This window comes from Meleagris gallopavo, chromosome 7, assembly GCF_000146605.3.
Source record: "Meleagris gallopavo isolate NT-WF06-2002-E0010 breed Aviagen turkey brand Nicholas breeding stock chromosome 7, Turkey_5.1, whole genome shotgun sequence".
Classification (NCBI taxonomy): Eukaryota; Metazoa; Chordata; class Aves; order Galliformes; family Phasianidae; genus Meleagris; species Meleagris gallopavo.
This window is the reverse complement of record NC_015017.2, coordinates 21,127,642-21,140,997: the sequence shown is the minus strand read 5'-3', so window position 1 is coordinate 21,140,997 and position 13,356 is coordinate 21,127,642. Positions and strand designations below refer to the sequence as shown.

General features: G+C 37.2%; 1 protein-coding gene across 1 annotated transcript; it reads right to left on the bottom strand.

Annotated features, from left to right (window-relative positions):
* Window positions 1-780: 780 nt before the first annotated feature.
* LOC109368666 (STE20/SPS1-related proline-alanine-rich protein kinase-like) lies at window positions 781-12,580 on the bottom strand. The gene is made up of 7 exons (XM_019617384.2): window positions 12,509-12,580; window positions 11,681-11,825; window positions 10,310-10,451; window positions 8,143-8,198; window positions 2,503-2,612; window positions 2,300-2,401; window positions 781-933 (listed from the first exon to the last, which is right to left on the bottom strand). Exons 1-7 carry the CDS (start codon window positions 12,578-12,580, stop codon window positions 796-798), a joined length of 765 nt encoding a protein of 254 aa, XP_019472929.1. The 3' UTR covers window positions 781-795.
* Window positions 12,581-13,356: the final 776 nt, after the last annotated feature.

Sequence of the window (13,356 nt, the reverse complement as noted above, 5' to 3'; positions counted from 1 at the left end):
GGGTGGGTGGTGTGTGTGTGTGTGTGTGTGTGTGTGTGTGTGTGTGTGTGTGTGTGTGTGTGTTTTCTTTTAATACTACTAGGAACACAGAATCTTACTAATTTTTGGGTATAGTTACATTTAGGGAAGCTGGAACCTCCAAGATTCATAATTTCCCAACAAACAGAAGCAATATTTGCTAGTTTTTCATTTGAACTACAGCAAGACAGTGGATACAGATCAGATTAGATAAGAAAGGGGAAAACTTTCCTACATAATGTTCTGACATCAAGAAAGAAAAATCTGAACTGCTTTATTTCTTTGAGGTCACATCTGATAAGGAAGTGAAGAAAACAGGTATAGTACATAGATCTGCTCACACCTACTAGAAATAGTGAAACTACTTGAATCATCAACAATAAGCATCCAATGTAGACAATTACAGTAGTTCCACAAAGAACTTGTTTTGCTTCCACTCCAAAGTACCTGACTCTAAAATAAAGGAGTTCTTAGTAGTGACAACATGTTGACCACCATCCTTAGTTGTATTTCACATATAACCCTTAGATGGATAAAATGAAGGGGAGCCTTTTAAGAACAAGTTTCTACATCAAAATTTGAAAGTTCTGCCTCAAATCAACTTCAAACCTCAGGGTAACTTTTAGTGATCCATCACCATCATATCTCATTAACAGGAATATATGCTGATATTTGCAAAATCCAAACCATACGCTAAAGGGCAATGATATTTAAATAGAGCTGTAAATAGTCGCTATATTTAAAAAAAATAGTTACACTGTACATTGCAATAAAGACCTACCTTTTGGAAGGATCTTTTTGAAGGCATAAAGAAATTAATTTTCTAAAGGATTTGCCATACTTTTTCATCATCTCCTTGTCTTCAACACCAGTTTCTAAAGTGGGAGGGTCATTTTGCAGCGTCAGCATTAACACCTACAGTAAACCCAAGAAAAATTATTGTAAGTAAAATCAAATCAGATGATGTATAAATTGAGAATAACCGTTCTTCAGAGTACATATATTTAGATATCTTGATTTACAATTAAAACAAAGTAGTGCTAACACATCAAAATAGCATTTCTATACAATCCTCAGAGCAATTAGTGGTATAACTCTTATAAATAAATACATGAAAAATTAATAATACAAACACCACTTCACAATGCTCCAAAGAAAAGTGAACATGAAGACTCCAAAGTATTGAAAAAAAAAAAAACTCTGCTTGGGTGTTGCAGCATCAGTGGACATTGGATTTCTGAGAGGAATGTGGACAGATAAGAGTGAAACAGAAAAAGAGGAATAGTAAGCAAGGTTGCTGCAATCAGCATTTCTGCTGCACAAATTAAGAAATACACAACACTTAAGTGGACCACTGCAAGATTTAAAGTACTTCAGTCAGACGCTTATGGTGGTTTTACTCCTGAATAACAAAATATGTTTTGAGGCTGTTCTGATAATAAAATATCATATTCATTCTTTTATCAGTTATATTAGACACCATCCTGCACCATACTTCATCTTTACAGAAATAGTGCTATGTACAGCAATTGCTATCAATTTAAGCATCTTAACATTACAGAAGATGGTACATGTTCTCACTTATGAACATTTACAATTTGTAGTTACCACAGGAATAAAAAAAGCCACAAGGTTTTTTTAGTAGCTGCTTTGTTTGTTTGCTGTGTTTCCCCAGTAGGCTTCCCTGAAAGGCAACATTGTCCAAGCTTTTCTTAAAGCAACATCACAAAACTCATTTCAAGAAAGCTCTCAGTTACTATCTTTATCAGAACTAGTAAAAAATACATAAATCATCAACTAAATCACCAAACTGAGATGACAAATTTCATTTTTAAAGGGTAACTTAAATTCTAAACTTTCTGGTTTGACAAAACGAACAGCAACTTTCTCCTACTTTTAAAAATAGGTTTTAGATACCAGACTTGCAATTCCATATTATCACTTGCACACTTTTTCAGAAAACCTCTACATTGTACTAGTTTAAAAGCCAGTAGGCATAAAAACAGAATCAGGAAGCGTTACCTTTGTTGTTTTGATTTCCTCTGAAGTGAATGAAATACAAAGTAAATGCTGGTAACAAAGGCCCAAAGCCCAGTTTTCTTGCTCTTTACCTTGTACATCACTGTCCTCATGCAGCTGCCTACAGATCCTTACCACCATTTACAAAATTGGCCTATCTTTAGTCATTCCTCAACAGAGAAAAATTTGCAATGACCAAAAATGTTTAAACACACAATCTGAAATCCAGAACACTTCAGCATTAATGTAAAGTGACATTTACTTTCATAGGAGGATATTTGTGATAAGGTGCTGCTCCTGTTGCTAACTCAATGGCTGTTATCCCAAAACTCCACATATCAGCCTTGAAGTCATAACCTCGCACCTGGAATAGAGCCAGAAAGGAAAAAACAAGGTGGTGATGTCTGAAGTTCTGAAAATTAAAGACTAAGATATTTTATTTTTTATTTTAAATATTTGTAATACCTGCTCCATTACTTCAGGGGCCATCCAACATGGAGTACCAACAAATGTTTTCCTTACTTTGTTACGAGTCATATCACCTCCTGTAGCCAAAAATGCACTAACACCAAAATCTGGGACATAGGAAAAAAAAAAAGTTATAACCAGTTAAACTACTAGTAACAAATAAAAGTTTTCACACAGTAGAAGCAAAGCCAGTTCTCTTGAGATCAAAGAACCACAACTGAAAAAAAAGCAAGACATTCTTTCTCGGGAGTTAAGAAGACAAAATGTACACAGGACCTACTATTCAAAATATGCTCTTAAAATGGCGTTACTTTCATATACTCATTTAGCAAACTCAGCATATCAGCTAGACAAACCAGAGATGTTTGTCATGACAAGGTATTAGTTTAGGTTGTCTCTGGACCAAAGAGATTTTTTAGTTAGTTGAACTGGTGCTGGTAATACAGTTCTACTCCATGCTTTGGCAAGCATACATTTGAGCAAGCACATGTTGCTCAAAGAATGCATAAACATTTTCAGGCTGGGTACTCTTAACCCTTAAAATAATACCTTTTACATTTATTTTTCAGCACTAATTCTTAGGCTGTCTGGACTATAATCTTTTTCTTTCTGAAATTATCAGCAGAGATTACATAACTAAAGTATTTACTCACATTTTAACCATGGCAAACATACAGAACTCTAACTCTGTGGAAAACATTTCTTTTGTTTTGGTGTGGGAGGTTTGTTTTATTTTTTCAAATTAATTTATTTAGGCCACAGCATTACAGAAGAACCTGTTCCAGAAACACTGGACAGGCACACTGAGTTCACACAGTCACTCCCCACTGTTATTTTTTTTTTTCAGTGGCCACAATAAAGCTTGCATTCTGAATAACCCTTGTGGTCTGGATTTGGAGGCTTTATCATTACTTTCCATTAAACGATCATTAAACATGGAATTCTGGACCTCTTCTACATTATTAAAACACACAAATACAATAGACAAGAGAGAAGTAAACCACAAATAACATAAGTATTTTTAACTTTCCCTGCAGTTTATCTGAGGAATAAGAACAAATCATTTTTCCTCCCAAGATCTGTAAATTATAGATTGGAGGAATTTCATTTGAATTTCTGAGAAGGGTGAACAGCTTCAGAAACACCTACTTTTAAATTTTGAATGTCCTAATATCAATGCCGTTATTTGTAACTATTTTTTGAAGAACAGTACTGCATATGAAGAAAAACTGTATAAGCAGAAAGCAAAAATAAACACATAATTGAGATACAAAAAAAAATCATGTCTGTTCAGTATCATGTCTTCTCACAGGCTTCTTCTGGGGAAACTGGCTGCCTGTGGTCTGGACAGGTATACACTCCTCTGGGTAAGAAACTGGCTAGGGGGCCGTGCCCAACAGGTAGTGGTTAATGGAGTTAAGTCCAGCTGGCGACCCATTTCAAGTGATGTCCCCCAGGGGTCGGTACTGGGGCCCATCTTGTTTAATCTCTTTATTGATGACCTAGATGAGGGGATTGAATGTACCCTCAGTAAGTTTGCAGATGACACCAACTTGGGAGGTGGTGTTGATCTGCCTGAGGGTAGGGAGGCCCTTCAGAGGGACCTAGATAAGCTAGATCGCTGGGCTGAGGTGAATGGGATGATGTTCAACAAGGCCAAGTGTTGGATCCTGCACATTGGCTGCAACAACCCCACGCAGCATTATAGGCTTGAGGATGAGGAGCTGGATGATTGCAAAGAGGAAAGGGATCTGGGGGCATTGATTGATGCTCAGCTGAACACGAGCCGACAGTGTGCCCAGGTGGCCAAGAGGACCAAAGGCATCCTGGCCTGCATTAGAAATAGCATGGCCAGCAGGAGCAGGGAGGTGATCATTCCTCTCTACTCAGCACCGGTGAGGTCACACCTCAAGTATTACGTTCGGTTTTGGGTCCCTCACTACAGGAAAGACATTGAGGCCCTGGAGTGTGTCCAGAGAAGGACAACGAAACTGGTGAGAGGTCTGGAGCACAAGTCTTATGAGGAGCAGCCGAGGGAGCTGGGATTGTTTAGTCTGGAGAAGAAGAGGCTCAGAAGAGACCTCATTGCACTCTACAACTTCCTGAAGGGAGGTTGGGGTGAAGAGGGATTTGGCCTCTTCTCCCAGGCAATGAACAGGATCCGGGGAAATGGGTGAAAATTGTACCAGAGGAGGTTTAGGTTAGACATGAGGAAAAACTTTTTCTCTCAGAGAGTGGTCAGGCACTGGAATGGCTGCCCAGGGAGGTGGTGGAGTGGCCATCCTTGGCAGTGTTTAAAAGGTGTTTGGATGAGGAGCTGCAAGATATGGTTTAGTAGCTTGTGGTAGCAGTGGTAATGAGAAGATGGTTAGACTAGATGATCTTATAGGTCGTTTCCAACCTTGTGATTCTATGATTCTATGATTCAGTATCAAAGATAAATACTTTGTATCGAATGAAGGTTTAAAAGTCCTTCCAGGAACCGAGATGCAAAATTAAAATTCTGATCATCTTTGAAAAAGACACAAGCCACAAGACAGAAGGGGAGGAGAACACAATGAAATAACGAGCGAAAACAAAGCGAAAATCCCCCCTTGTATAAGCTTCAAAAGGAAGTTTTGCAACACCTCACTGGGAATGATGTGATAAGCATTTCATCAATTCAAGCAAACATTTCACTACAATTCTAGTCAAGCAGTGTACACTTCTGAAAAGGGAAAGAATGCTTCGACAGCTCCTCAGCAAAAACAAGACATTCATGTCTCATTCCAGACATAGCTTTCAGAAATACACAGTGCTTAATAACAGACAAGATACCACAGTGGCAAAATTTCTACCATATAGTGGACACAGAATAACTGAAGAGAAAATTCATAAAGAGGAAAGGTCAATACATTACAAGGAAAGCGCTGAATAATCTAGAGTTAGTTACTAAAAGTCACACTAAAGAAAAAATAAATTTCAGGAAGTGATGATTCCAGTGTAATAGTAAAGGATTCTGAATTAATGTAAGCAGAGCAGATGGGCTGGCCAAATAAGCATAGCCCAAAAGCCATTTCTCTTCTGGTTCTTTTACCAGCACTGGGCCAAGCCTCAGCCAAGGCCAACCCCCCTAGGTTGGGAGAGGGTGACAAGGCCACTGCTTCCATGGCAGTGGGGCTGCAAAGCAGCTGCCAAAAGAAGGCACAGACTACCAAAAAAATGTTTGCTCTAACAAATTTCTCAACTCAAAAGAGGCCCTAAATTTTACCCTAAGACTAAAGCTAAGGAAGGGTCAGGCATTTGTCCCTAAAAAAATTGACCCTGCTGATTTTTTCACCTTAAGCATCTGAGGCCTAGGTACAACTTATTTTTAGGGTATCATTTAGCACAAGAGTGAACATTTTAAGAACTTCTGCTGAAATGGGCATGTTCCTACAGACGGCTATACACAAATGCAAAGTGGGCAATCTTCTGCAAGAATCCTCAAAACACACTATATTTTATTATTATGGGTTTTACTCAAACTCATTTTTCTTGTATGGACTGAACACATCATGCATACGCCCACACCTCCTACAATATTTCCACCAATCTCTATGATTCCTCCGTGTTGTATGCTCTTTATTTCATCTTATTTCTGTTCTTTTGCTGGTTTCTTAAATATTTTGATTCCTGCTAGGCAATTCAGGTTTAGAAGGCTGTAACCCCGACGAAGTATCAATCATCTTATTTGTCCAAGACATGAGATCTTACAGTCCCAACAGGTTTAATAACAGCAATATGCCTGTAGCAAATACTTAACATTTTATTTGTGAATAGGAAGCCTAAAATTTCCTGCTCTGTACAGAGGGATTTGGTAGTTGAAAAATAAGTATAGTCAATTTTAAACAGAACAAGAAAACGTATGCATTCTTCTTTTCCTCTAGAGAAAAGAGTCTCTGAACAGAGTCTCTGTAAAGAACCTCTGAGGTCTGTAATCAGAGGTCTCTGTAGAGCCATTCCTGTTATTTGAAGAACATAAGGTCTACTCAATTTCTTTGAAGAATGTATGTACAAAAACTTTTATCAGAGAAACAATAGGCCGGGCTTCATTTGCGAATGACAGCCCCTCAGAACAATGAAATGCTAATGGACAGTTTTGTTTTCAGATGTTACTCTGTATATTAGCAGTATGCATTATAGGCAAGTCTTTTTCTCGTAGAAACTTGGGGTGCAACAGAACGAGCAGTCAAAAGACAAGTTCTTCTAACAAACTAAAAAGAAGCCAGAACATAACAGCTAGATTACAAATCAAGTATCTATTCTTCAAAGATCAAATGGGATTTTACTTCATCAGGGCAAAAAAGATTAGCAAGGAAGAAATGCAGCCTCTGACATTTAAACTGCCTTTCAGTTAGTGTGCAATGTTCAGCTGCCCAACAACAAAACAAGTCTGATATTGGTGCACATTTTAGCTGAAATTCTGAAGTAACCCGGGATGGAAACAACACCTGACAGAAAGACATTCCACATATCTATTTAGCTACTGAAATTCCTCAGTCCTGCATATATAGCATACTCTAGCAGCACAATAAAAACTTTACTACTTTAAGATGTCTACAGCAAGGAGGAGGAAAAGGTCAAGAAACCACATGCTAGAGCTGAACTAAGATAAATTAAGCTTGTGCTTGAATGTTTCTGATTACTGTGACAGCAGATTTGACTGCGTGTGAAAGTTACAATGAGAAGTCAGCAGCTTTTTCTTCAGATTGCTCATGAGATTCTCTGAGCTTTTTTGTTACTATTTTCAATTAAGTGGGTTATCTGGACATCTACTCCTTTAGAGTACTAGAAGATCTACAAATTCTGGAGTATCGTTTGCCTAAAGCACTATAGAAAATGAAGATGACTGCAAGGTATAAACAAGTGAATAAATAAATATTAAATATATAAGTAAAAGTCAAGCCTGTAGAATTGACTATTTATTATAAAAGCCTTGAACTCCAGTACAAGAATTAAAACTGTCTCAGCTGCCAGATAATCTTTTCCCTTCTCATTTCATAAACTTCAGGCACTAAAATATTCAAGCCCTTCACAAGGTAAGTTTACACAGAACTTTGAAAGCATCCTTTATTTGAAACAGAAATTTCAGTTACAGCCATTCGTATTACTGAGGGCTACTAAACAGTAAGGTTTCATTCCTGGGTTATGAGTTATAAGCTGTTAAGGCCTGTGAGTACTCTGGGAAGAACAGTAAAAAATTCTCAGCGAGAAGTCTCACACATCAGTGACTACTTTAAAGATCATGTCCTACAAAAGGGCAATACATACAAGGTTTTTCAATCCCCACCATTAGAATTACTTTCAGAAATATTTCGTGAAATAAAGCTATAAATAAGAATTGCCACCATTTGCAAGCACTTTAAGCTATATGAGTGACTCAAAAGGAAACAAGAGATCACTGACGTTTCCTGGTATATTTGATTGGACACAAAAAATACTGAATAATTTCTAACTCGTATATTATTAACCAAGCATTCTAAAACTGGATGACCTGCAGCTGCAGTGCTTCAAAAGGAATAGTTAAAAGTCAACAGAAAAACTCGTATACATTGCCCCTACACCAGCTTCAAATACCTTCTAATTTAGCCACTACTTCTCTACCACTGTCATTACCTGCTATTTGTACAGAGCCATCTTCACCCAGAAGAATGTTGCCAGCCTTCAAATCTCTAGAATGTACAAATAAGAAGTTACCTTTATGTAAAGAATGTTCATTTTTATGTAAAAAAAGACAAAACAACTTCATATTTCTTAATTTCACAAGATAGCATTTGAAAGTATTAAAGGCAGAAACAGAAACTGAAGTATAAAATGTAACTTCTTTACAATAAAACAGAGTGCAGAATAAAGTCATGAAGTCCATCTTTATGTACAACCACACATATTGGCCTTGGCATAAAATGAGCAGAATTCAGGGATATGTTTTTAGAACAAATACTGAGGTCCAGCTCTTTTGCCTCCTTTTACAAATATAACCTCACAAACTTTCAGATCTTTAAAGCAAGAATAAACCCTTACATCCAAATGCTTCACTACTGAGGGGAAAAAAAAAAGTTGTCTTTGACCTGTTCATCTTTGAGAAAGACAAATGGTAAATACCATTTGTAGATTTCTCTAAATTTCTACCCAATGGAATTAAGTTTTTCTATGGTATACCATGATGAAAAGCTACTTGAAACTGAATCTGTCAGAAATGTGGTGCATTCTTAAACATCAACTATCAATTTTACATTTCACTCAGATAACTCAGATTAAAAAAAAAATCTGGCTTTTGGGGGGGGTTTAATTGCTTTGGTTTGCTTTTTTTTTTCCTTAATAGAAACATACATCCCATTCTTAATGCACAGGATAAATCTTTCATACATAAAATACCACAAGCATTAAGCTTTCCAAGATTTATTGAAAGTAATTAACATTTTGGTATTGAATATAACATAACCTGCTTCCTCATACATAAAGGAGAATGCATTGAAACAACAAAATAAAATCCATTAATTTTGGGAACATCTCCAACTGGCAATTACTGCGTAAAAAAGCACTCCCTGACCTATCACAGCTTTCACCTACAAAATGCAAGGGTTAAATGAAGGTGTACCATATTCCTTAGATCAGCACTTCAGTGGTATTGTACAGTTTATAAACTAGATATTATAAAAAGGAGAAATCTCACATGTAATAAGGAGCTTTATCTCTTTTAAGCTTCTTCAGAAGAGTACATGGGCAATTCCCAAATATGACCTCAACGGGTCCTGTTATCTCTAAAAGCTGATGGATATTCCTTCTGCAGCAACATCAGCTTAATAAAAAGCTACAAATTAAGTTTTATGACAGATCTTTGGAATTCCAAAGCAGAATTCTTTATTTCTCTGTTTATCTCAATTTTCTCTCTGCAAAAGGAAGAAGCTTCTTTATTTACAAAGGCAGTTCATTTATAGGATAAGACATAAGCAGTGCACCGAAATAACTATTACTCTGCTACCACCATTTTCACTTCTGTCTGCAGTGATTTTTTTTTCCTCCTCTCTTGTAAAGACAAGACCTAGAAACAGAGAGCCCCTTGCTGGCACTTTCATAAAAAGGCAAATTCACTACAGCAAAATTAATCAGGGAGGTGAAAACACAGCACTTCCTTCCAACTTCCAAACAGTGGAAACAACCTGCTGATCATTATAATACGTGCATATAGATCACCCAAGGGCATCAGCACAATTTATAATGAGGAAGCCAGCAGAGTGAGAACACACAGAAGAAAACAGTCATTTAGATATGTATACACCAAAATGTAGTTTTCATATCAGTCCCAGCTTCACTTTGGTTGGTCATAAAGAGACATCTGTGCAGTGGTATTAGACAATACTGACTATAGGGAAGAAATACATTTCACATTTACACAGAATTGTCCAATTGCCTCAGATAATGAATGGGTTTATTATGCAACACAATATACAACTATAAGCCACAGATCACACCACAAACTAAAGTAAAATTAAATCTCTGGAATACCAGCAGTTACAGGAATATAGACCAATTTTTGCAGACTTAGTGCAGCACAGGCCTATCTTAACTATAAAAAGGAAAGAGAATAAAGTAAAATACAAAGTACTAGTGACAAACTACAGTCAAGATTAACAGCAGCTACCTGAGCATTATCATTTAAGAATTACTGTTTGCATTCAAGCAATAGAACTTGCTTAACCAAAAAAAACTGCAGCTGACCAGTATCAACAGCACCCTATACATTCAACTTTGAAAATATTTTTCACTGTATGTGTGCTCCTACCTGTGAATTTGCCCATTCTTGTGCAGATAGTCTAAACCTTCCAAAACCTCCTTAAGAATTGTTGCTATTATGGGTTCTTCAAGGACACCATTTCTGTGCTCTCCTCTGTTGACAATATACTTTATTATATCAAGCATTGAACCTACATTGCAAATCCAGGTAAGAAAGAAAATACTTCAGATTCTTGAAAAAGACATAATTCTTCATTCTCTCCTTGTTATTTATTTTTTCAGCTAACTAGTTCTTAGAATAAAGCACACCATACTTTCATTCAAACGAAAAACAAGAGCAATGTTTTTTACCAACAATATGGTAAATGTTCATTAGGAAAACCTGCTTGATAAGCTACAGATACAAGTCTAAACTAAATTTAAACAGACAAAAGCACCAAACACATTTCGGTTTATTATCCAACTTATGTTACAGTTCATGAATTTATGATGTATGATAAACAGGCAGCTGCAAGACTAGGAGATAATCTTTGAAGACCAATGTTGTCTACATTCCTACTGACATGTAGTTTGACAACAAATTTCAGTTATCGCTATATCTTCTATCTATCCAGGCACTTTTCAACACTTCAAAGTACATTCCTCTCAAAAAAAAAAAAATCATCACTGGTTCCTCTCAGTGCCTGCTTTTGAGTGAATAGAACAAGAGAGCTGAATAATTAAAACAAATGTGATGTAGGACTGCCCCCCATGCTTTCTAGGATAATGATACAGATGTCTATTGCCAACAAGACTAATTTTGAAGAACACCATGTGGCAGCTAGGACCATCTTATTTTGGATTTCACTTTTCCAAGCCTAAAGTGCATTCAGTTTAGTCCCTTTTGCTTCTTCCAGATCCATATAAAGCTGTAATCTATTTATTAATACCACAAAAAACTGTAAAAGGTGTTCAGTTAGCTTAGGCAATAAAAATGATTCAATATGTGTAAGGCCTGTCCTAGGAAGGATAAGGAACTGGAAATATATGTGGGTTGGTTGGTTTGTTTTTTTAATAGAGGGTATTTGTAACTCCAAAAAAATGCCATATTGACAGAAGTGACTTAATTCTCACCATTACTTTTCCAAACACAGCCTTAATATGCAGTCGTAACAAAATGATTTAGAATAAAAAATGACAACAATTTGATCAACTGAATTAATCACAACAATTCTTAGTATGTAATATCAATATACATATACAGTCTTTTTAAGCTTGTACAGTCTTGCTTTAACATTCAGCATGTCTACATCTTAGGATCCATCCTATTAAGATTCTCTTGACCCCCCTGGCTTGGTTTAGGTTAATTAACTCAAAGAACACACATTAGAAAATTTCATACCATTTCCCTGCAGCTAAACAAGTAAAAGAAGTAACTTACCCCCACTTAGCAGCTTCATAACCAGCCAAAGCTCATCCTTCACCACAAACGATGTGTAATAGGTCACCACATTGGGGTGATTGCATTGACTCATTGCTTGAATTTCTTTCTGTAAGAAATACAAAACCCAGCATAACACAGACAGCTATCAAATGTGCTTGTGTGAAGTAAAAGTTTAATTCCAAAGTGAAATACTACAACAGAACTGAAGTATGCAAAGAAGATGCATTCAGGCTCTGAAATGCTTCAATTTACCTATGAATCTATATGCAAGATCAAGTATTATTGCAAAGAACATAAGGGATGCTTGGCCAGGAGATACAGTTATAATTGCAACAATTTTCTTCTGATATCAGCTGAGAAGTTATGTTTAAAGTCCCACATTCTGAATGAGCAGTGAAGAATGAGCAGCCTCCAATAGATGAAGTTGTGAGTACAGGCTGGACAACAGAACATGAAGGTGCTCGAAACCCACTGCCTTTCCTGTTCAAAAGCAATACAAAAGGATAGAATGGGAGCAGGAGGGAAAGAAGGACAGAAGGACAAAATACACAGAATCACTGGCCTGGGTCTGCTTACTATGTGATGGACAGATAGTCTACATTGCCAGGCAATCAAACAAATAGAATAGGACAATTACAGACTGAAAGTCTAAGGAAACAATTGAGCAGAGGAGCACACAATCACCAAAAGATACTCAATGATGTAGCGCTACCAAGTAATGCCATTTATGACACAGCTGTATGCATTAAAAATGACAGTCTCGTATCTTTCCTTTCAAGTAAGGCTTTTTCCTATTCAGTCTTTCGTGTAACTGTTCTGGTTCACCTTTCTGGCTGTTCTCATTGTCCCGTCAACTCCTAACACAGAATCCTCTGAGCTTCCTCTGAACCTCAGCATCGGGCCTCAAAGCAGCATTAGCATCTACAGCCCATCCTCTTTCTCCCTCCGTCTCTGGCCACGCAACCCTAATCCATCCCTGGCATCAGAAAATGTACTCCTGGAGGGTGAATCATTCCAGGACTCAATCCAGCTAAAAACTGAACTCTTACCCTCCCTCCCTGAAACGTAACGGCTTTCAAGTGACTCACCAGCACTCACTTGAGGCTACCACTAAGGCAGTCCAAACTAGGTGGATTAAAAATGCCCATAGATGCCATTTTGAACTTTCAGCCTCATTTCAATGACTGTTTTAAAAAAGTTTTCAGGGAGTTATTTGCAATGCACTCAAGATCACAGCACCTTTACAATAAAATGTTAATTACAGCACTAAAAATTTGTTTCATCTCATGTCTATTGGTGAGTACTGAGTCAGGCTGCAGCAGCTTACATTTCAGCTAGTTACATTGTCAAGAGCCCTCCTCTCCAGACAGCTTCTCAGACCCAAACAACAGCAGTATGAATGCCTGTATAGCCACCTAACTGAACAATTTACAACATAGCTTTTTGGTTTTTTGTTTGTTTTGAGCTGGGACATAACAGGCAGCTAAAAGAGGAAAAGAAATCTACATGGACACAATTCCCTTTCCCAACAGATGCACCAACTTAAATGCAAGGGAAGTTACTGCCTCGCGTTCTCAGCTCAGCTATCCATACCAATCCCAAGTATAACTCTCCCATCCCATATTACTATTTCATCCCTTATACCAGTTCATTGCATTACCAGCACAGGGAAA